The sequence below is a fragment of the Schistocerca gregaria genome, chromosome 3 (genome assembly GCF_023897955.1).
Source record: "Schistocerca gregaria isolate iqSchGreg1 chromosome 3, iqSchGreg1.2, whole genome shotgun sequence".
NCBI lineage: Eukaryota > Metazoa > Arthropoda > Insecta > Orthoptera > Acrididae > Schistocerca > Schistocerca gregaria.
The window spans coordinates 307,144,770-307,170,028 of record NC_064922.1 but is presented as its reverse complement, the minus strand read 5'-3'; the positions used below and the strand labels follow the sequence as shown (position 1 = coordinate 307,170,028).

The 25,259-nt window shown below is 36.6% G+C and overlaps 1 protein-coding gene across 2 annotated transcripts in view; it reads left to right on the top strand.

Moving 5' to 3' along the window:
- Positions 1-25,259, top strand: part of LOC126354113 (tyrosine decarboxylase-like) — a 233,506-nt gene that overhangs the window by 133,028 nt on the left and 75,219 nt on the right. For both annotated transcript variants that reach the window (XM_050003507.1, XM_050003506.1), the window contains 2 exons: positions 18,731-18,976; positions 20,868-21,407. In XM_050003507.1, coding sequence (XP_049859464.1) covers positions 18,731-18,976; positions 20,868-21,407 — 786 coding nt within the window. The remainder of the gene's footprint in view (positions 1-18,730; positions 18,977-20,867; positions 21,408-25,259) is intronic.

The following is a 25,259-nucleotide window of genomic DNA, read 5'->3' as shown; positions in this document are numbered from 1 at the left end:
TTAGCACTCCTGAAAGAAAGGATATTGCGGAGACATGGCTTAGCCACAGCCTTGAGGATGTTTCCAGAATGAGATTTTCACTCTGCAGCGGAGTGTGCGCTGATATTTAACTTCCTGGTAGATTAAAACTGTGTGCCCGACCGAGACTCGAACTCGGGACCTTTGCCTTTCGCGGGCAAGTGCTCTACCAACTGAGCTACCGAAGCACGACTCATGCCCGGTACTCACAGCTTTACTTCTGCCAGTACCTCGTCTCCTACCTTCCAAACTTTACAGAAGCTCTCCTGCTAACCTTGCAGAACTAGCACTCCTGAAAGAAAGGATATTGCGGAGACATGGCTTAGCCGCAGACTTGGGGATGTTTCCAGAATAAGATTTTCACTCTGCAGTGGAGTGTGCGCTGATATGCAACTTCCTGGCAGATTAAAACTGTGTGCCCGACCGAGACTCGAACTCTGGACCTTTGCCTTTCGCGGGCAAGTGGTAGAGCACTTGCCTGCGAAAGGCAAAGGTCCAGAGTTCGAGTCTCAGTCGGGCACACAGTTTTAATCTGCCAGGAAGTTTCAAAACTCCTTTACTACTTTAAGTGTCTCATTTCCTAATCTAATTCCCTCAGCATCACCCGACTTAATTCGACTACATTCCATTATTATCGTTTTGCTTTTGTTGATGTTCATCTTATATCCTCCTTTCAAGACACTCTCCATCCTGTTCAATTGCTCTTCCAAGTCCTTTGCTGTCTCTGACAGAATTACAATGTCATCAGTGAACCTCAAAGTTTTTATTTCTTCTCCATGGACTTTAATACCTACTCCGAATTTTTCTTTTGTTTCCTTTACAGCTTGCTCAATATACAGGTTGAATAACATCGGGGAGAGACTGCATCCCTGTCTTACTCCCTTCCCAACCACTGCTTTCCTTTCATGTCCCTTGACTCTTATAACTGCCATCTGGTTTCTGTACAAATTGTAAATAGCCTTTCGCTCCCTGTATTTTACTCCTGCCACTTTTAGAATTTGAAAGAGAGTATTTCAGTCAACATTGTCAAAAGCTTTCTCTAAGTCTACAAATGATAGAAACTTAGGTTTGCCTTTCGTTAATCTTTCTTCTAGGATAAGACGTAAAGTCAGTATTGCCTCACGTGTTCCAGTATTTCTCCGGAATCCAAACTGATCTTCCCCAAGGTCAGCTACTACTAGTTTTGCATTCGTCTGTAAAGAATTCGAGTTAGTATTTTGCAGCTGTGGCTTATTAAACTGATTGTTCGGTAATTTACACATCTGTCAATACCTGCTTTCTTTGGGATTGGAATTATTATATTCTTCTTGAAGTCTAAGGGTATTTCGCCTGTTTCATACATCTTGCTCACCAGATGGTAGAGTTTTGTCAGGACTGGCTCTCCCAAGGCCATCAGTAGTTCCAATGGAATGTTGTCTACTCCAGGGGCCTTGTTTCGACTCAGGTCTTTCAGTAGTCTGTCAAACTCTTCACGCAGTATCGTATCTCCCATTTCATCTTCATCTACACCCTCTTCCATTTCCATAATATTGCCCTGAAGTACGTCGCCCTTGTATAGACCCTCTATATACTCCTTCCACCTTTCTGCCTTCCCTTCTTTGCTTAGAACTGGATTTCCATCTGAGCTCTTGATTTTCGTACAAGTGGTTCTCTTTTCTCCAAAGGTCTCTTTAATTTTCCTGTATCTATTTTACCCCTAGTGAGATAAGCCTCTACATCCTTACATTTGTCCTCTAGCCATCCCTGCTTAGCCATTTTGCACTTCCTGTCGATCTCATTTTTGAGACGTTTGTATTCCTTTTTGCCTGCTTCATTTATTGCATTTTTATATTTTCTCCTTTCATCAATTAAATTCAATATTTCTTCTGTTACCCAAGGATTTCTACTAGCCCTTGTCTTTTTACCTACTTGATCCTCTGCTGCCTTTGCTACTTCATCCCTCAAAGCTACCCATTCTTCTTCTACTGTATTTCTTTCCCCCATTCCTGACAATTGTTCCCTTATACTCTCCCTGAAACTCTGTACAACCTCTGGTTCCTTTAGTTTATGTGGGTCCCATCTCCTTAAATTCCCACCTTTTTGCAGTTTCTTCAGTTTTAATCTACAGGTCATAACCAATAGATTGTGTTCAGAGTCAACATCTGTCCCTGGAAATGTCTTACAATTTAAAACCTGGTTCCTAAATCAGCCAGAAGAATAATTTTTTCCATCAATTGTATCACTGTCTTTTAAAACCATAGGAACCAGAGTACTGATCAGCCCTGTTGCCTCATTCCATAAACTTTGTGTATTCCTAAACAACAGTGGGTAGTGGATGTCAGTAACTACAGAGGCTCATTATTCCTGCCAGACAGTGATCAGTGGGGTTTGAGGGCCAAAGAATATGTTCAACATTGTCACTAACTTCTTGTCATGAAATGATAGACACACAATTTTCATCGACTTTAATATGAACAAAACTCATTTACAGCTAGTGTCATATTTTTCAAATAATATGGAAAATCTTTCCTAGAAGGAATATTGGTACCAGTTGGTTGAAATTTCATTTTATTTTAATAAATAAAGCAATGAGCTACTTTGTTACATAGTTTAATTTGAGATGCTATGTGTTCCATGGTTTCACCCATCTTCAGTTAGTGTAACACATGTCAGAGTCTTCAGTCATACATAGTTACAAAATCAACAGAAAATTAGAAGCTGCTACTGCCTTTCACCTCTGCATGTTGTTATTCTGATTTTCACTCTTATTGGTGTGATACAAACACTTTCTTGTCCTATTTTGCACAAAAATAGACTAATATGTGCCATGTTGTTAACTGATTTAATGCTTAAGTCCTCTGACATAGTAGGCACAAGTCATCTTTACAGTGTTGCAAGAAGCTGCCCCCCCCCCCTCTCCCCAACCATCACTGCATTTCTGATTCCATCTGGTTATTATTGGTTTTCATAGTTGATTATATTTCTATCATTTAAGAATTTAATTCCCCATTTGTCCTAATATTGATCTGATCAACTCACTCAGGTCTGGTTTCTTATCAAGTTGCTGTTGCTCTGAATCCTGATGCACAGTATCTTTGTTAACTTGATCACAAATCAATGAATGCAAAAATAGGAGATCTTGAACTTGATATCATTACTTTTATTCTAACTCTGGGTTGCTGTTTGCAAGTTCTCTGATAACGTTTTAATTATCATATCTCATTTTGATAGTTATTTAACGCTCAAGGAGGCATGCTGATTTTTGTCACTCGAGTGGGCGCTTGGTGCACTTTGTACGCAGGTAGTCAATAGCTGTCATTATGCTACCAAGTGAAATGTATGAGCTAAAAAGCAGTTTAATTTCAGTTTATTTAAACAACAATACAAGAAACTTGTATAACATCACTAATTTACTATTTTATTAAACGAAGAAGAGACTTTCATATCATTCTAGTGCTGCAGCTGGCATATCCCCTTTTTTAAGCACATACTGAACAAGGACACTCTTTCATTGCAATATAAAAGAACAAAGGCTTTATGTATTGAAGAAGTATCAGTTATCACAAAGTTCCTTCCATCTACACAGTTAACTGTCTTGCACATTTTTGGGAAGTGCTTTACACTTCTCGCATGTGTGCACTGTTTTTCATGTCCTTTGCAAACAAAGCTAAAGCATGAGTTGCACATTATGGTATTAGTTGGGTTTCTTGCTCATCCACATGTCACACTGACCTCTTTTCTTGGTGGTCAGCTGCTCAATTCTTTCAACACTTTAATCTTTGTATTTCATGAGGAAAGTTGCAATGTTGGTAGGAAGTGAATAAATATTAGCTCTTTCCACTAGCTGAGGCTTCATAAGATACAGTGCTAAATCTTACAAGAAAAATCTTCTTTTCTTTTTTGGATTTGCCTCATTTTCATGAAAAATTATTTGAGTAATGGATCCTGCTATATCCATTAGAGCATAGAATACAACCAATGATCATCTTCTTGTCACCCGTGCAATGGAATATGCAGTTGATCAACTGGGTCAACTTCTCCCTTTGTTATATTGTAATCCAAAACTATCTCTGGTTTACCTGTAACTTCATCAATGGTGCCAAAATCATGCATAGTTGAAAGTAATATAAGTGCCTTGTTTTGTTTTAGCACATACGAAACTAGTGTCATATCATTCTGAAAACCTAATAAAGAGAAGTGTATAGCCCTACATTTCCCTAGTAAAAATTGTTGTGGGATATCGTGTTTGTTTTTTCTCAATCTGCAGATATGTGTTAGTCACTTTTTCAAAAGGGAGTTGGTTAAGGAATAGCTAGTGTACCAATTATCCATTGAAACGTTTCTTCCTGAACCTTCAGTGTGAGTAACTATACTTCCTACAGTATCACTGGGAGAATTAGAAATGTTGTATGGTCCTTTATGTTGTTTTCCACAATATACTTCAGTATTATCTTTATCCTGTACTTTGCTGGTTTGTTCGGTATATACTGAACAAAAGAACAGCGACCCCAGAGAGCTTGTAACTTTTTGTCTACTGACACAAATTGTCCTACACTACAACCATTCTTGCAGTTGCATGATTGCAGAAAGTGTATCAGTTATTCTTCTTTCTTTCCTTGTAGTCATGTTGTCAAAATGGATGCATCGTAAAAGGAACAGACATCTTCTGTTGCTCATCGCAGCTCTCATAATCTTCATACCAATACCATCTGCTGTCCACAGTTCAATGACATTTGTGTGGTTTGCTTTCTTACTTCAGATGAGACACAGAAATCCCAACAATGACATTATTTCACACCTTGTAGTTTGCTTAGTGTCCCTTTCTCTGGAATATTGTATGCATTCTTTCTTAGATTGAATGTATATTTTCATGTATTTTACAGTTTCATCAATCATTTCCAGACTAAGTATTGTCCATAAAGCTTCTGTTTCACTTGTGAACCCTCTGGCAACATGTGTAGGTCCATGGAATATTTTTGCAATATTCTTTTCTTTTCTTTTCAAAGTCACATTAGGCCATATTTTATTCCATTTACCCATTTAATTCCTCCCAATAAAAATACCACTAGTGGAGAGTGGCTCTTCACAGTCATAATCTGAAATGTGGACTTGATCAGAATTTGAACTGTGGTCACTTCGTGTGGTAAATTCCGCTACTTCTTCAGAGTCGTCATCATTTTTGTTGTCTGGTATAGAGTTGAAGTCTGAATCATGTTGAGTACCAATCGAGTATGTTGTCTGTAGGCTTTTATCTCACCCTGAAGAGTGAGATACCCACATGTTATGTGTTATCTTTTGATTCAACTAAAAAGGAACAAAATAAAAGTGAAGGAAAAATTGCTCCCATGACTGGGTGCATAGTGTACATAGTACACAAAGATGACACACGTGCAGTTTATTTTAAATTACTCTTATTCACGTTAACCTATGACAGCACTACTTCTCACTGTGCTAGATGAAACAATAACGCAGGAATAGGTAGGGGCTTGCTATTGTAAAACAGCAAAGGAACTGTGAACGACAATGTTATTTGTGGTTGGTGCACTTTATACAAGATTCAAAGGTTAAATCAACTCGGTCCAAAAAGTTCACGTCTAGGTCCAAACTTTTTACATATTTCTGCTGCAGAGTCTCTTTTTTTAAAAATCTTGTTGCAGTCATTGAGTTCATATTCCCTTTCCTTGTTGTAGAGTCATAAATATTGACATTTCATATTACACACAGTGTCACTGGTAATATTCACAAAATAATTCATCACTCCGTCTTATATGAAAATTGGTCCAACACTTTATAAGATGAAAGAACCAGAGGTTGTAGAGAGTTTCAAGGAGAGAATAAGGGAACAAGTGACAGGAATGGGGGAAAGAAACACAGTAGAAGAAGAATGGGTAGCTTTGAGGGGTGAAGTAGTGAAGGCAGCAGAGGATAAAGTAGGTAAAAAAGATGAGGGCTGCTAGAAATCCTTGGGTAACAGAAAAAATATTGAATTTAATTGATGAAAGGAGAAAATATAAAAATGCAGTAAATGAAGCAGGCAAAAAGGAATACAAGTTTCTCAAAAATGAGATCGACAGGAAGTGCAAAATGGTTAAGCAGAGTTGGCTAGAGGACAAATGTAAGGATGTAGAAGCTTATCTCACTAGGGGTAAGATAGATACTGCCTACAGGAAAATTAAAGAGACCTTTGGAGAAAAGAGAACCACTTGCATGAATATCAAGAGCTCAGATGGAAACTCAGTTCTAAGCAAAGAAGGGAAAGCAGATAGGCGTTAGGAGTATTAGAGGGTCTATATAGGGGCGATGTTCCTGAGGATGATATTACGGAAATGGAAGAGGATGTAGATGAACATGAAATGGGAGATATGATACTGTGTGAAGAGTTTGACAGAGCACTGAAAGACCTAAGTTGAAACAAGGCCCTTGGAGTAGACAACATTCCATTAGAACTACTGACAGCTTTGCGACAACCAGTCCTGACAAAACTCTACCATCTGGTGAGCAAGATGTATGAGACAGGCAAAATTCCCTCAGACTTCAAGAAGAATATAATAATTCCAATCCCAAAGAAATCATGTGTTGACAGATGTGAAAATTACCGAAATATTAGTTTAATACATCACAGTTGAAAAATACTAACATGAATTCTTTATAGACGAATGGAAAAACTGGTAGATGCGGACCTCGGGGAGGATCAGTTTGGATTCCGTAGAAATGTTGGAACACGTGAGGCAATACTGACCTTACGACTTATCTTAGAAGAAAGATTAAGAAAAGCCAAACCTACGTTCTAGCATTTATAGACTTAGAGAAAGCTTTTGACAGTGTTGATTGGAACACTCTCTTTCAATTTCTGAAAGTGGCAGGGGTAAAATACAGGGAGCGAAAGGCTATTTACAATTTGTACAGAAACCAGATAGCAGTTATTAGAGTCGAGGGGCATGAAAGGGAAGCTGTGGTTGGGAAAGGAGTGAGACAGGGTTGTAGCCTCTCCCTGATGTTATTCAATCTGTATATTGAGCAAGCAGTAAAGGAAACAAAAGAAAAGTTTGGAGTAGGTATTAAAATTCATGGAGAAGAAGTAAAAACTTTGAGGTTCACTGATGACATTGTAATTCTGTCAGAGACGGCAAAGGACTTGGAAGAGCAGTTGAACGGAATGAACAGTGTCTTGAAAGGAGGATATAAGATGAACATCAACAAAAGCAAAACGAGGATAATGGAATGTAGTCAAATTAAATCGGGTGATGCTGAGGGAATTAGATTAGGAAATGAGACACTTAAACTAGTAAAGGAGTTTTGCTATTTAGGAAGTAAAATAACTGATGATGGTCAAAGTAGAGAGGATATAAAATGTAGACTGCCAATGGCCAGGAAAGTGTTTCTGAAGAAGAGAAATTTGTTAACATCAAATATAGATTTATGTATCAGGAAATCGTTTCTGAAAGTATTTGTTTGGAGTGTAGCCATGTATGGAAGTGAAATATGGACGATAACTAGTTTGGACAAGAAGAGAATATAAGCTTTCGAAATGTGGTGCTACAGAAGAATGCTGAAGTTAAGGTGGATAGATCACATAACTAATGAGGAGGTATTGAATAGGATTGGGGAGAAGAGATGTTTGTGGCACAACTTGACTAGAAGAAGGGATCGGTTAGTAGGACATGTTTTGAGGCGTATTGGAGGGGAGCGTGGAGAGTAAAAATCGTAGAGGGAGACCAAGAGACGAATACACTAAGCAGATTCAGAAGCATGTAGGTTGCAGTAGGTACTGGGAGATGAAGAAGCTTGCACAGGATAGAGTAGCATGGAGAGCTGCATCAAACCAGTCTCAGGACTGAAGACAACAACAACAACAACAACTTGACTTTTTATGACCGTCCTCTCTCCATTCCTCTTGAAGTCTACTACTCAGAGGTTAAACACAGTCAGAACAACTTGTCAGTGCAGAGCATCAGAGGCGCAGTCTTACAATATTAACTTTATGATTTTTTTCTTTTATTTATGAAAAATTATAACAGCTATTATTTTTATGAATAGTGAAATTTTATGCAGACTTTTCATTATTAAATATTTGACAACATAAAATACATTTCAATTTCACTTGGAAGAAATAAGTGAAATCTGTAGAATAATTCATGTTTTTAAAAGCCAAAGACAAAAATGATTTGCCAAAACATTATAGAAAATATAAAAAATATATAAATTTTGAATTAATTATCTTATACAGTACATTGATCCCAAAGCTTCCCTTACTGAATATCAGATTTGAAATTTTCAAAATAAAAAAATTAAAAAAGTTGAGAAATGGATTGAATAATAGATTTCATTAATCAGAATAAGTATCATAATCTACTATAGAACTGAAGTGCCTGTAGTACAGATACATTATATCAAGTAAAACCTCTATCCATACTAATTCACAGTAACTATACACCTGAATTTCACTACATGTAACTCTACATCTACATCTATACTCTGCAAATCAGTGGGAAGCTTGTGACAGAGGTGGTTAATATTTTGTTGTGTTAGCTTATTCTTAAATTTTAATATAACAGACAGTGAAGAAATTCTTTAAAATGACTGTAAGCAGGGAAAGACTTGTTGGACATCTAAGGAGAAGATCAATCAACATAGTTAAGACAGGCATGACTGGAAGTTGCCTTCTTTTGGATAGGATTCATGAGGAAGAACTGTAAAGAACAGGAAAAGATAGAAGAGTCTCACCACCAGCACCTGAGAAACTGGAACTTTTACCTTGTGATGATGATTACAGTTTCAATAAGAAGGGTAACCACAAACATACATTACCCTTGGGAAAAAAGAAAAAGCACTTACATTGAGATACAGTTGTAAAATTAGGAGGAAGCTCCTAGCAACCATGAAGCATCTGTTTCCATTAACTAAAATTCATCTGTTCATGATTGGACAGAAGTATGGGAACTAGAGCACTGCATCTATGTGACAAATCCATATGAGTAGTGTTCGTTTATGTCCCTTTCTATGCACACACACATGCAAATCACGTGACTAACAGTCGACTCGCCTGGTACCATGCAGTGATGACTCACTGAGTGATGGGCAACAGCTGTGTGATCCTGCCATGAAGGTAAGAAAACATGGACTTTACTCAACTTCATGAGAACATAGCAGCACTAATGGAACTGGCAGGTGAACAAATGTATTTAGAATTAGAATTTGTTTTTTGTTGGCGATTTTCCACGCTTACTAGGAAGAACATGTATGTCGTGAACACGAGGTTCACCAAGTGTGACCCCAGTATAATGGAAGTTAAACTGATTATCGAATATTGAATATTTTGAAAGTCATTGTTTCAGACATGGATCTTCATATTTGAGTGAAAGAGTATCTGATGAAATACTGCTTGCTTTCAGTGAGCTGCTAAAACTTCACTGACATCTGGATAATTATTTGAATAAGTAGAGTATTCAAACAAATTTATTTGCCAATAAATTATTTGAAACATAAGAAATGAATTACATATAATACCACCATATTTTCTTTCTTTACTTCTTGAACAGAATTAGCTTTTCTTCCCTTGACACAGTGCAGTTTCTGTGTGATAAATAACATATTAATGGATTGTCTAGAAATTTGCTTTTGTGGTTCAGTGAATTAAGTCCCAGACTACAAAACTAAAGCTTTACGGTTTAATCCCTGGTTGGCTCTATGATTTCCTCTGTGACCTATCTTTGAGTATGTACTATGATGTGGCCAATCAAAACACAAAAATAGTTTTAAAAACAATGACAAATGAACCCTGATTGGGTTAGTTTATGCACTTTGTTTAAACAAGCCCAAATTTTTCAACGAGGAAACGTTTACAGTGTTTTAAAAACTATAATAACAAAGTTTAAAAGATTTAAATAAGAAACACATAGTGTAAACTACAGACCTACTCTAGCACTGAGAAAGTTTTACAATTGCCCAATTCTTAAAAGAAGTGTTAATCACTAAAGAGAGAGAAAAAAAAATATTTCAAAGACTCCCCAAAAATTTACACAAGATGTACTCACAAAGGGTAAGAGTTCACCAATTATGCCCCCAATTTGCTGATAACATCTGGGAAAGGAAGGTATGAACTCCTTTCCCAACTTCCAACACTGTCAACTGTCTACCTCCCCCTTTAATAGAACTGGACACTCGTGAACAAAATGTTCCACCTGCTAGCAACAAAAACAAACTTTAGATCATTGTCGCAGGACATTATCAAATTTAGATTGCAATGAACAGCCTTTAGCTTCCACACATCCAAAGGATGATTAAACCCACTGACTATCAGAATAACTGCATCCCTCTCTGGTAGATACCAAAGCATTTAATTGATCAAAGGTGGAGGGTTTACTAGTAAAGGTGATTCGAGATCGATCCTCAGGTTTCATCCCTTCCAATATATTATCGATAATTTGACGCTCAGTAACTTCCAATTCTAAAGCCAAAACTGTGAGATTGACAAATCTTCCCTCACCAACTTGAGAGTGCATCTTAGCTTTGTTGGTGAACTGTTCTTTCTTTAACAAGTAGAATCCTTGGCAATGCCATGCTTCCATAGTGAACTGTGACCTGAAAATTACAAATATATAAGTAACAATAATTGACCTTAAATATTATATCTCTAAATAAACCATCAAGTTGTAAGCTGCTGAAAAGTCCCTCCCCTCAGCAACAAAAACCACCCTCTGAATAACCAGTTGACATGGACAATTAAAATGCAATATTAGATTTAAAAGCAAGACCAAGGGAATTTGGAATGGCTAGGCAAGGTTCAGGGAAAACATCCTTCCCCTTTTAGTCCCCCTTTAGCAAGACACAAATTTTTCAATAAGAAAACTTTTCAAATGTTTTAAGAACTATAATAACAAAGTTTAAAAGATTTAAATAAAAAACACATAGCAAAAAATTCAGGTCTACTCAAGTGCTTAAGAAAGGTTCACAATTGTCCTATTCTTAAAAGAAGTGTTAACCATTAAGAGGAAAAAAAAATTCAGAGACTCCCCAAAAATGTACTTTCAACCCAACTTAGCAGATACGTATAAAATCCTTTAAAATATTAAGCTCCCAATGAGTCCATAATATTTATCAAAATAACCATTTAAGAAAAATAATCATTTAAGAGACACCCCAGAAGTATGCCAAGTTTCCAGCTAAGATATTAACCATTTAAGAAAAAACAGCCCCCCTCAAAATGCACTTTCAAGGCAATCTTCCAATTATGTATAATTGCTTCACATAACCCTAAATTTGGTGAGCCACCTGCGGAGCTGTTGTCCCTCAGTTGTCACAGGTCCAGGCATCCTTCCAAGTTCTTCCAGTCTATCAGACCAGCATCATCATCTGCAAGGCATGGTTCTCATTTCAGCAAAACTAGAATACACTAAGGTGTGTGTCTACAGCTGGTTCTATATCACTTGTCAAAAGTTAGTTTTAATAAATGCACAAGGGAGGCTACAAGTCCAGTGCAAAATAGCACAATGCCTTTGTGAAACCAGAGCCAATATGGAAGTACTGAGCTACCAGGGGCTCAGAAGACAATGAGCAGAAACCAAAGCCCACAATCCCCTCGCAGCTGTATTGAATCAAAACACAACAGAGATGTTACAGAGAGACAGAATAACTGAAGAGGTGGGTGATAAATATGAAGGGTAAACCAAACAGCCCCTCAACTTAGGTTAACTCCAGAGAAGACAGCAACTTGCACAGTTCAAGGGTGGGTTTTAATGATACACACCAGTTACCCCAAAGATATCAGGAAATATCTAGAATAGAAAACAGGGGGGCCTTCAGATTAATTGAATAAATAGAAAACAGCTGTCATCAGGGCAACACTGTTCAGAATCATTCTTTCAGAAATTCATGTCAGCAAACAGCCAAGCCATCAATCAGAGTTTGTAACTAGGATCCAAATTTGTATCTAGGATCACAGGACTGCAACCACTCCACCAAATAACAGAAGTTAAAGAAGGTCAGTAAATAGTGGAAAAGTGACTAGAGAGGACAATGATCCTCTCCAACTGAACGGAAACACCTGTGGGCCTCTTGTTCTGAAAACCAATGGGGCCTCCTCCTATTCATTCTGGTGGTCACATCATAACCCACACTGCCACTTCTGTCTGGCCAGAGTTGCCCCACATTACTACCTTGCATTGATCGCCGTAAGGCTGATTGTGCCCTATTGCAGCCACTGACACTGTAATTGAGCTGTTGTCACGAGGCCAGCTTCTCCACCAGAACGAGAACATCTCATAAGTGAACAAACAAAGGACAGACAGACCCCAGGAATGTGAAGGATGCAGAGCTGCATGGCTCATGATAAAATGTTGGCCTCCCTGTAATCTCTATATAAAAAAGGCAATGTCCTTACTAACCGACTGACTGACTCATCATTGCCCAGCCCAAACCACTAAGGATAGAAACTGGAAACTTGGAGATGTGGATATTATATTGCAGGTGTCATTTAGGAAAGGGTTTTTCGAATACCAATCCTAAGAGGGTGAAGTAGGGGATGAAAGTTTTTTGAAAAATGTTATTATTAAAGCAGTTTTTAAGGTAGACCTACAAAAATTGGTATTTGGTTACTCAGTCACAAACAAAGAAATACATATTTTAGCATTTTTGGCAATTTAACTCTATGAGGGTGAAATAGTGGCTGAAAACTTTTTTTTTGAAAAGACAATATTATTGAAGAACTGTTGAACTATTTTTAAAGCTAAATCTATGGTCATTGGTATTTGACCTCCTGGTTACAAATAAAAAAGTATGTGTTTCAATGTTTGTTTTGGAAATTGAACCCCTAAGGGAGTGAAATAGAGGAGGTGTTTTTTAATGAAAATATTTTATTATGAAAGCATTTTAAAGCTAAATCTATGAAAATTTAAATTTGGCTTCTCAGAAATAAAAAAATGTGTTTCACCGGAATAATTCTGAAAGGCTTAAGTATGCAGTTGTTTAACTGCTGTATAAGAAGGGAGATAAGATGTATGCTGCTAACTATTGGCCAGTATCACTACTGACAAGTTCACTACTTCAGAAACAGAACTAAACTAAAGACAACAGATCATAGTCCTTGGATTAATGACCAGATATGGTTTAACAAACTGCCAAGTGCTATAAGTTGCCATAGAGGTAAAATATTCAAAAGGGAATTAAAATCATTGTACTCACTGAATGAATACTGATATTAATATGTAGCTATTCTTAAATGTAGGCCTAACTCTTCCATCTATATGATGTACTACTCTGTGGTGATTGTAATATATATTATTTTTGTAACAACGTGCTGTAAATTCAAATACCTATAATACGTAACAACTGCATGTTGCATTATGAAGTACTGTACCATATATTGCCAAGTGCATCACCCGTAAGTGGCTTCTTGTACATGTGAATTGTAAATTCCTACTGTTTATACAAAGATTGTATAAAAATGCTATGTCGTTTGAAAAAGTCACCAATTGGTGACTATATGCAAAAAAAAGATAATAAATAAATAAATGTGCTACCACTGATTTCTGACATGTCCATATCCTGTGATATTGTCACAACATGGATCACTAGAACAAGAAACAAATAAATAAATAAAAACTGGGTAATTTGACCCCTTTGGGGGGTGTAATGGTGTATGTAAGTTTTTATGGAAATATTTCACTGTGCAAGCATTTTTGAAGCTAAATCTACAAAAATTTGTATTTGGATTTTCTGTTAAAACGGAAACGTAAACATCTTGGAAAGTCAACCCCTAAGGGGGTGAAACATGGTTAGGCTGATTCACTGCCTCATCATTGGCCAGACCAAAATGCTAAGTTGAAGTTTGTAGAGGGTATGGATTTATACTGTAGGCATCATTTAAGTTTGGAGAGGGTGTGTATCTTATACTGTAGGCCTCATTTAAGAAGGTATTGTACAAAACTCCACTCTTAAGGAGGTGAAATAGTGTGTCATTAGTAAGGGAGTTTTGAAGCTACAACTACGAAAACTGATATTTAGTTTCCCAGTAAGAAAATAAAAAATATGTGTTTCAGCATTTTTGGAAATTCAACAACTAAGAGGGTAAAATAGCGGGTGAAAATTTGTTGAAAGTAAATAATTTCTAAAGAACAAGAAAAGGATTTTTTAAGGTTGAATCTACAACAACTGGTATTTGACTTCTCAATTATAATTTTAAAAAATACATGTTTCAGTGTTTCTGGAAATTTAACCCCTAAAGGAGTGCAATAGGGGATGAAAATTTTTATGAAAATATTTCATTACATTAAAAAAAAATTAAATCTAAATTTATGAAAATAGGTATTTCACTTCTCAGATATAAAGAAATATTTCTTAGGGGATGAAAGTTGTTATGAAAATATCTCCACAAGAATGCAAAAAGGCATGATTAACAAAAACTTTGGACCTCAGCTACAAGAATTACATTTGGTCCCAAGTTCATTCAGAAAAGACCATGCTTATATGACTTTAATTAACATAAAATGTTAGAAGGTTTTCCAATTTGTGAACAATATAAAAATTCAATCAAATAAAAACAAAAAAAAATCTCTGCAGGCCATACAGTCTATGTGAACGAAGCAGTGGGTGCTAAACTAGTTTCTTTATATATGACACTAGGCTGTTTTCTTATCAAGATGAAGTGATATTTCATACTTCAAATATTTGTATCTTTGTTTACAAACTCATCAGTTCCTTATCGTTGTGCCCTTTTGACAGCTTCACTTTCAGTTTTTTGTGTCCATCTTTCTCACTGGCAATAACCCTCAAGATTTTTTAAAATTCATACGGGTCTGAGAAAAAGTCATGGGCAAAAGTTATTTGACTGTGTAAGTCTGTTCAAATGTGGGAGGATGTCAAGAGCACTCCATTATGCATAGTATAGCACTGGAGTACTCTAACCAACTTTCAAATTGAGCATGGCTTGATTTACAGTATGACAAATGAAATATAAAAATATTATTGGCAGATGGCCTTAGCAGTTAAAGAGCTGTAATGCACTAGGCAGCCTGGCTGAGGCAGCCACAATTTTGAGCAGCCAGCTAATTCCCAGATGTTACTGATCAGCTGAGCATGATGGCCATGGGATGTGTTATGCCTTTTTTCCTAATAACAGAGGCAAAGTCATGTTACTCAGCTTCAGTTTATTATAATTATAAAAATTGTTTTTCTGCTGTTTTACTTGCTTTATGTGATGCATATTATAAGTTTACTTACATACAGTAGATGCTGGAGCATATAGAAAATATAGTGACTCATCTATTTTTAAGCAATCAATTTTCCATGAAGAACCCATTTAAAAACAATTTATGAATATTGGAGAAAAGCATAATATCAAACAATGGAGTACTGATGCTGGACATTGTTGGAGGTGAGGCTTTTGATTTTATCAGGAAATTTAATGTGTTCTTATGCAGGAAGGAATTCAACAAACGACAGAAGTATCTGTAACTATCGACTGTCTCAGAATATGGTGGTTTATGCAATGTACATTTAGTTAGCACCTGTGTTGCCTCCTATTGCTTCCTACTGGCACTTCCATTATCAGCAAAATTGTAATAGACTTTTTCTATGCCCAGCCAGTATTCTTCACTTCATCGAGATACATGAAAGTGAGGCAACACAATACCATCTCTCATTGCAGTCATATTTGTTGATCAATAAGTTTAAATTCAAATTATTACCATTGGTTAGCTGCATTGTTTAGCAGTTGCTGTTAAAGATGTTCATTAATAGTTACTGGGTGGCCAATTTGTGTTTCAAAATGAATTGATATCTTAGATTTTTGTGGAGCACATGTACACCAAATTAATTCCTTCAAAAGTCACAGGGTTCATTTAACACAGTTTATTTGATATGATTCACTATGATGCATATTCATATGTAAGCCCAATAATAAATGTCTAAAAAGGGCCTATAACTGAAAGTTATTTGCTTTTAATTAGACCATCTTCCAATGAGGCTAACTTTTTCATGCAGTGGTGCATGAACTTAACAGTCATGAATATTCTGGATTACAATGCTAAAAGCTAGGACACTATAATCTCGAATGCAAAGTCTCCCATATGCTAGAGACTGACAGATGCTAGAGACTAACAGATGTGAAAGATCTTAACAATATTTGCATTGGGTTTATATAATAGTTATAAAACAAAAGGGTCATTTGTTAGAAACTATTTGAATAAAGCTCCTTGGTACTTTGAATGTAATACTCTATTCCATTGGCTCTTATTATTTTTTTATTTAATTTTTCCACTTTAAAATGAGAATTCATGTTTTTGTCTGAAATATGGGAACTGTTCATGGCCAGTCTGAATAAATTTTAGTTTCCAAAAGGGCCAAATATGTAACAGGGGCTACACACTCTGGCAAATAAATGCACTACTTTTCACTGCCCATTTGAGAAAAATTTGCAACAGCTGCAATAAAAGCATGGTGTGTTTTACAAAACTGAGTGCCAGAAAAGGATGGCTATAAATTTGAAGACATATCATACATCCCTCCAGAAAGGAACATACCTCCAGTTCCTACAAGCTGTCAAAAGTCATTTGGAATTTTATTTCAGGATGCAAGCATGGTCTGTTTGCTTTGACACATGCATAGACATTGAATGTAGCCACATAAATTCTCTAAAAGAACTCTGTTCACAACTCGCTGCACAGAGCCAACTGGATGCCAAGTAGTCTGATGTGTTCTGATGGCTGTCACAGAGAAGCAATAATGGCTGCCCAGTGTGTGGGCTACAATGTTCTGTCATTGTTTTTTGGCTGCCACAGCATAGCTGTTGAAGAGGGGGACACCGAGAGTGTTTCATCCCTGTTACACTACTAACTCGGTGTCATTCAACTGCCTTGGCACCCGCCTTTGTCTCTCCCCCTCCCATTGCTATCATGTGCACAAACTCTACATAATTGCCAACAATGAGAATGCAGTCAGCAAAACCTCTAAATCTTTAGCACCTTTCTTAGTTTGCTAACACTAATGAAACCAGCGGTTTCTAGTGACTAACATCACCAAAGTTTTTATCTAAAGCCTCCTAAAACGTTTGTAAAATGCTGCTAGATGTCCAGAGTCATCCAAAGTGTTCTAGGATTAATTCTGGGTAAGCTTGCTGCTAGAGTACAGAATAGTCTTTCAATCTGACATGCATCTAATCAATTACATAGAGCTCTGAGACTCAAAAATTACTGAAGAGAAATTGGGTCTGAATTCATAAAAGATTTCATAATAATGCAGCACACTTGCAACTTTTGCATAGTGAAAGTGTCACAATATGATATGAAGACAACTCTCACCTTTTTACACCAGTTATAATTATTGGATTAATATCTTACCCAGGAATTAAAAACAAGTACCATACTTCAGCTGTGTTATTGCCCATGACCAAGGGAGGCTTACAACAATTGACAGAGGTATAATAGCCAAAGAAAATTCAAAGAAAATGAGTCACAGGTTTTGAACGATATTATGGCATGAAAAGAAGATTGTATTTCGAATGTGATTTGTCAAATGAAGTTAAAGTGGAAACACAACAAATTATTTGCTGGAAACTACAGCAGAATTGATGATTTCTCAGTTTCTGCTGTAGAAGGTTGTGGATTAAAGTCATATGTCATTATAATGATTAAAGATGAATTCAGGAGAGCATTACATATGAAGAATGTATTTTCCTTAGTGGCACAATGGTAAATCCCTGGAAATCAAATAAAGTTTCTGGTGAGATGTTTGACAAAAAGTGTTATTCTAAAAACTAATTTAAATGAAACAAGAGGTGCATTCATTTAATAAATGACAAAGAACTGGAGCAGTAAGTGGCACTGGATTTAATATTTACCTATTGTTCTTCACACTTTTTATTCAGAGTTGATGAGTAAGTGTTTCTATTCATATAGGTGCATAATGTTTCAAAAAATATTTGTTATTCATGAATAATGAATAATAATTTATATCTGTATTTGTTACTCCTTATTTGTCATTCATGTAAATTTCTCCTAAGTCTAGCAGCAAGCAGAGCTTATCACACATGCACACACTGCAAATTCAAAGCCTTGTGGAAGTAAGATCAAGTACTGGTGCCCGAAATCCACATTGCTGCGAACAAAGACCTGATGCATGGTTGGACATACATGTGTTCATGAGGCTGTAATTAGCATCAGTAAACTTCAGCAACTTCTTCCAATGTATGTAAAATGTATTCATGCTCTCATTCACACACTGCAGGCAAGTGTGGGCTATGTGAACAGGCCATGTGCTTGCAGGGCTCTAATGTGGACTTATTATTTTCTCTTCTTTGGTAATATTTGCTACGTAACCTACCATACCTTAGGTGGCCTGAAAGATAATTGATTAGAAACCCTAGTCTGGAAAGATTTCAATTTCACGTCTTTCACAGAGGAAATGTGTGTGTGTATGTGTATGTGAGTGTGTGTGTGTGTGTGGGGGGGGGGGGGGGGGGGTGAGAGAGAGAGAGTAAATATTACTGTAACTACTTACCAAAATAGCAAAACAGTTACAGCTTCCAAAACTGTGCGTAGAAGGTTGTAAGTCATCACAGAGGACCTACATAATTTTTATATGTTTCATTTAAGTTGTCATAATTTTATGTGCCTACATGTACAACCATACTCTGCCTAACCCTGCGAAGCATATGGCAGAGGGTAAGAGTTTATTGGTACACTGAATGATTTATCTATGCTTTTGATTATACAGGTTTAAAATACTTTCTATTCCTTAGGGTTCACCAAGTGAATGTATCTTTACATCACTCATTGCTGCACGCCATCAGGCCCTTAAAGCATTGATGGTTGATAAAAAGAAGGATGAAATAGTAGAAAGCTGTAAAATTCTGAGTAAGCTTGTAGCTTATACATCAAAAGAATCTTACCCGAGTATTGAAAAAGCAGCCAAATTGTCTTATGTGAGACTACGTCTCTTGAATGTTGACAAGAATAATTGTCTTCGAGGTGACATATTAAAGAAGGTAAGTCAAAAGTAAAAGTTATATGCAGAGTATCTGATCGCTCCACAAACATATCCTCAGAGTTATTAAGAGCTTTGGGAGAACCAACTACTACCAAATAAATTTGCTTGGTTTGTCAGTTAAATGAAACATGCAAAGTATCATAAGATTTCAAGAATAATTTAATGGTCCTAATACAAAAGAAGGCTGGCTCTGACAACTGAGAGTAGTAATGAACACCAGTTTAGTAAGACATGACTGCAGAAAAAGGAATTATTTACAGAAGAATGGATGGATTTGCAGAAGCCAATTATGGCACTTATAAGGGTGGGTAATGGAGAAATGTAGCAACATGGGAGGAACTACTGGCCCTACAACTCTTAGAAGACAAGACTGAAAAAAAGCAAACCTACTTTTATAGCATTTGTAGATTTAGACAGTGTTGAATGGAACACACTCTGTAATTCTGAAATGAGCAAGGTCAAAATACAAAAAAAAGGAAATTTATCTACAATTTCTACAGAGACCAGACTAGTTACAAGAGACAAACAATGTGATAGAGAGCAGTAATTGAAAACAGTGTGAGACAGAGATGCAGCCAATCCTCAACATTATTCAATCAGTACACTGAGCAAGCTTTAAGGATATCAAGGAGAAAAATGAAAAGGGAATCTAAGTTCAGGGAGAAGAAAGAACATTGTCATAACATTGTAATTCTGTTTGGGAAGGCAAAGTACCTGGAAGATCAGCTGAACAGAATTAGTAGCCTCTTGAAAAGAGGTTAAGGATGAATATCAACAAAAATAAGACAAGGATAAAGGCATGTAGTCAGATTAAAACAGGAGACACTGAGAATATTGCATTAGAAACTAAGGCACTAAAATAGTAGACTAGTTTCACTATTTTGAAATCAAAATAACTTACAAAGCCAGAAACAAAGAGAATGTAAAATACCAACTTTCCCTAAACAAGAGAAATATGTTAACATCTAATACAAATTTAAATGTTAGAAAGTCTTTTCCAGAAGTATTTGTCTCGAGCAAGTGAAACATATACAGTAAACTGTAAAGGCAAGGAGATATTAGAAGCTTTGGAACTAGGGTGCTGTAGAAGAATGCTTAGAGTTACATTTGGTAGACTGCATAACTAATGAAAAGGTACAAAATCAAATCAGGGAGAAGAGAAACTTGTGGTAAAATGTGAGTAAAAGAAGGGATCAGTTGATAGGTGACATTATGATGGAGCAAGGAGTACTTAATTTGCTGATTGAGGGAAGGGGAGGTAAAAATTGTAGAGAGAGACCATGGTTTGAAACAGTAGGCTGACTCAAACGAATGAAGGATGCAGTAGTTATGCAAAGATGGAAAGATTTGAACAAAATAGCTTAGTATGGAGAGCCGTATCAAAAGTTTTTGGACTAAAGGCTATAACTACATTACAACAGCATTAGTTCCTGAGTGTTTTTACGAAAGAATTTCACCAGCAACAACAGCATTTTTTAAATTTTAAGACATTTCAATATTTCAGTAAAAATAAAACAAAAAAATTTAAAAAAATGGATGGCAGTATTGTTCACTGTTAACAGATTATCCCCAACAGCAAAATGAATTATTATTTTTAATTGTACAAGTTTCTGGTCTCACTACAATCATTCTGTTATATTTTTATATTTCTTGTAAAACTTTATGTTCCAAATAAGAACCTTGCTAAAATACTGCAATCTGAATTTAAATTGCATTGAGTGAACCATTGTTAAACATTTAACCCTAATATGCTGCTAAGTACTGCTTAATTTGTTTCCATTTCAACTAAACTCTATCACTACTTCTGTTTAATATAGATAATTTTGTTTTAAATTTGTTGCTAAAGTACCAGTTTTTCTCTTCTTTATTCTCCCAATTTTCTGTTTCAGGCAATAGAAGCTGATATAAGGGAAGGGTTTGTTCCATTCTATGTAGCTGCAACACTTGGTACAACCACAGTGTGCTCATTTGATAATGTAAAGGAAATTGCTCAAGTCTGTAGTGACTACTCTCTTATCTGGCTCCATGTAGATGCAGCATATGCAGGCAATGCTTTTATTTGCCCAGAATTTAGATATTTGATGAGTGGTATCGAATATGCACGATCCATAAATGTCTGTCCCAGCACATGGTTTCTAGTCAATTTTGACTGTTCATGCCTGTGGGTCCAGAACTATCAACACCTTATTGAATCACTGGCAGTAAACAAATTGTATTTGCAAGATGACTGGGAAGATGAAACTGTAGAATTTCGTCAGTGGGGTATACCACTCTCTCGGAGATTCCGGGCTCTGAAACTGTGGCTTGTATTGAGATGCTATGGTATTAATGGAATACAGTACCATATTAAGAGACATTGTCATTTAGCCAAACTCTTTGAGTCCTACATAAAGAAAGATAAGCGTTTTATACTGATGAATGATTGCTTGGTAAGTCATAGATTTAAAATATGAACTTAAATGTTAATTACATCTGCACTTATAACAATAATGGAAATTCTTGAGTGGAGCAACACATAAAATAAGAGAAAGGTAATCACACCTATGGTGGATCAATGTGTAAAGCACAATTACACCTAACAGAAAACAGCATTCACACTAGCTCTTTTCCTAGCAATAGTACTTGATTATTGAACTCTTTCATTTCAGTAATCAAGTATAAATAATTGCTCAAGGGAATGCATGTTTGGATGTCTGTATGATTGTGTGTATAAGTGAGTATGTGCACTGTTGTTAGGGAAAGAACTGGTGCTCGAAACCTAGTGTCAATGCTGTTTTCTGTCATGAGTTACTGTGCTCCATGCATCAATCTGCTTTAGGTCAGTGATTGTCATACAGATATCATAATCAAAATACTTTGTGTAACTAGTTACAATCCATTAAGTTTTTAGTTGTGATATATAATTTTACCTACTGTTTTATATGTTACTAGTATTTAGTCTTAGTAATTTCACTTGCTCATTTTCTGCAACATTAAATTTGTATCATTAGACTACAATAAACCAACAATATATGCAGTAAACTTGAATGAAATTCATCCATGAGTACAGGTCTAGCTTTTTATTTCTTTTGTTTTTGTTTTAAACACAAATGTTCACCATGCTCTCTAAGTAGGTGAAGTGTCAGTGAGTCTTATGTGATAAAGAAGTATCTGTTTACTTACAAAATAAGAAATAAAATGAAATTGTGCATAAAACAATGTAAATGAAACTCATATTGTTAAGGGTATAAGCTGCTATTGGAAATTTCAGAGAATCAGATTCTAACACAATTAAACAAATAATTTTATTTGTTTAGCATATATTGTAACTTATGGTTTTGTGCATCAATAGTTTTGTTTGAGTTACAAGTTGAGGCTAACAGTAGAATATGAAGAACCAGGGAACACTGAAACTTTTCCATCTTTTACATAACTTTGTATTTCAATCTTCTGCAACTTCAAAAATCTCTGATTTGCTGCTTACTTATAGTTTCTATTAAGATATTACACATTCTGACTTTGGAAACGCAACAGTTAGATTTTTACATCTTGAAATTCCATGAACTTTGCCACACATAATTGGAGAAACAATGCAAAGCCCTGAGTGCTTCAATACAGTACTTTTAAGATCCTTATCCACTCCCAACATGAGAAAATGTCAAAATGATGACACCAGCGGGACTTTCATGCTGCCATTCACACATTGTGTTCTGTAATTCCCATAATGAGTCAAGTTAGTCATTAACAGATAGAAGCAGTCACTGTTGCCTACTTTCGTAATGCGTACTTACAACATATTATGACTAGAGCTAAACTACTCAAACTCATAATTATGACAATTGCTTCTAGATTAATTTATATGTATATGGTAAGAGTAAAATGGCTACTGAATAAAGCCACTGCTCCTCCTAAAATACTACTTAGCTGCTGTTTCAATCTAATACTTAAAAATAAGCTTTATGTAATACTACACAGGCAACAAGCAGCTATCTGTAAAATACAAAGTCAGGATCTATGTAATATAAATATGTTTGTGTTTGTTTGTGTGTGTATCAACCTGCCAGAGCTTTCGTTTCGTAAGTCACATCATCTTTGTTTTTAGATATATTTTTCGCACGTGGAATGTTTCCCTCTATTATATTTAATACAAATATTAGATTTAAATGGAATTTACATTTCTGAGTCTAAGTGTTCCCGTGGAAAGAGCAGGTAATTAGGTATTATTTTACCTTATTTTTAAGTAAGTATGTTTTTAGATTTCTAACCTGATGTCCATCTCTTACAGACATTTGCATTATTCTATAAAACTGCTTTCTAAATATTAGATTTGGATCCAGAATGATATTTTCACTCTGCAGCGGAGTGTGCGCTGATATGAAACTTTCTGGCAGATTAAAACTGTGTGCCCGACTGAGACTCGAACTCGGGACCTCTGCCTTTCGCGGGCAAGTGCTCTACCATCTGAGCAACCGAAGTACGACTCACACCCGGTACTCACAGCTTTACTTCTGCCAGTAGCTCGTCTCCTACCTTCCAAACTTTACAGAAGCTCTTCTGCGAATCATGTAGAACTAGCACTCCTGAAAGAAAGGATATTGCGGAGACATGGATTAGCCACAGCCTTGGGGATGTTTCCAGAATGAGATTTTCACTCTGCAGCGGAGTGTGCGCTGATATGAAACTTCCTGGCAGATTAAAACTGTGTGCCCGACCAAGACTCGAACTCGGGACCTTTGCCTTTCGCGGGCAAGTGCTCTACCATCTGAGCTACCGAAGCACGACTCACACCCGGTACTCACAGCTTTACTTCTGCCAGTACTGCATGGTTCACAGAAGAGCTTCTGTTAAGTTTGGAAGGTAGGAGAATAGGTACTGGCAGAAGTAAAGCTGTGAGTACCGGGTGTGAGTCGTGCTTCGGTAGCTCAGATGGTAGAGCACTTGCCCGCGAAAGGCAAAGGTCCCGAGTTCGAGTCTCGGTCGGGCACACAGTTTTAATCTGCCAGGAAGTTTCATATCAGCGCACACTCTGCTGCAGAGTGAAAATCTCATTCTGGAAACATCCCCAAGGCTGTGGCTAAGCCATGTCTCTGCAATATCCTTTCTTTCAGGAGTGCTAGTTCTGCATGGTTCACAGAAGAGCTTCTGTAAAGTTTGGAAGGTAGGAGACGGATACTGGCAGAAGTAAAGCTGTGAGTACCGGGTGTGAGTTGTGCTTCGGTAGCTCAGATGGTAGAGCACTTGCCCGTGAAAGGCAAAGGTCCCAAGTTCGAGTCTCGGTCGGGCACACAGTTTTAATCTGCCAGGAAGTTTCATTAGATTTGGATGTATACTCTATATGCAGATTATTTCTACTTGTAGTATTGTGGTTGTGACTTGCTGAGTTCATCCTAAATTCAGGCTTGTTGTTAACCACAGATATCACTAGGGATTCCCTGTATAGCCAAATATCTGCAACAATCCATAGGTTCCTGAAGAACCTTTTGCAAGATGATTAGTTATCAAATTTATTCAGTATTCTTTTTGCATAATTCTGTACAGTAAATATGTATAGGCTTAATTGTAGTGCCCTTGAGATTACACTACAGAACATAACTTAGGAACAGTATGCTGTGAATCCTGTATGCAGGTCAGGTCAACACAGTGAGAGAGATGTCTGAGTGGAAAGTTCATAGAACTAAGCTTTTGGTTAGCACTTCCACACTGTCATGTCATCACAGTTTATTATGCATGTGGATGCTCTGGAACTTCACACATGGTACCTCATCCAGTGTACATCCATTGACCTCTTTGTATGGTATCTGCAAATGATTTTTATGTATTCATTGTTGACCAATATGTTTACTGTGCTGACACTTTAACATAACATTTTTACTTGGAGATGGGGGTGGATGGGGATGGGGGAAGGGAGTATTTTGAAGTTTGGTTGCATAAGATACCTGTAGAGGTTGTGTTTGCACTACCTCATTTATAGCACTGCAAGCTATTGTGGCATTCATTATTAAATGCTTGTTGTGCTTCTTTTGCTTTATTTTGTGTCTTGTTTTCAAGACACTAGTTTGGATCCATTACATTTTCAAGATTGACTCTCACAATGCCAAATAGCGAGAGACAATTGACAATCATTATTGCCATGTGTCTTTTCTACTTTTGCAGATTCACAAAATGTGAGAATATCATGAAAGTCCTGTTGAAGAGAGGGACAGCTTATTCTACATTGCCACTTATCTCCCTACAGCAGCAGTCCCCATTTGTTTTGCTCATGGCCAACAGTCATTTTAGAGCATCCTCACTATAGTAAGTTA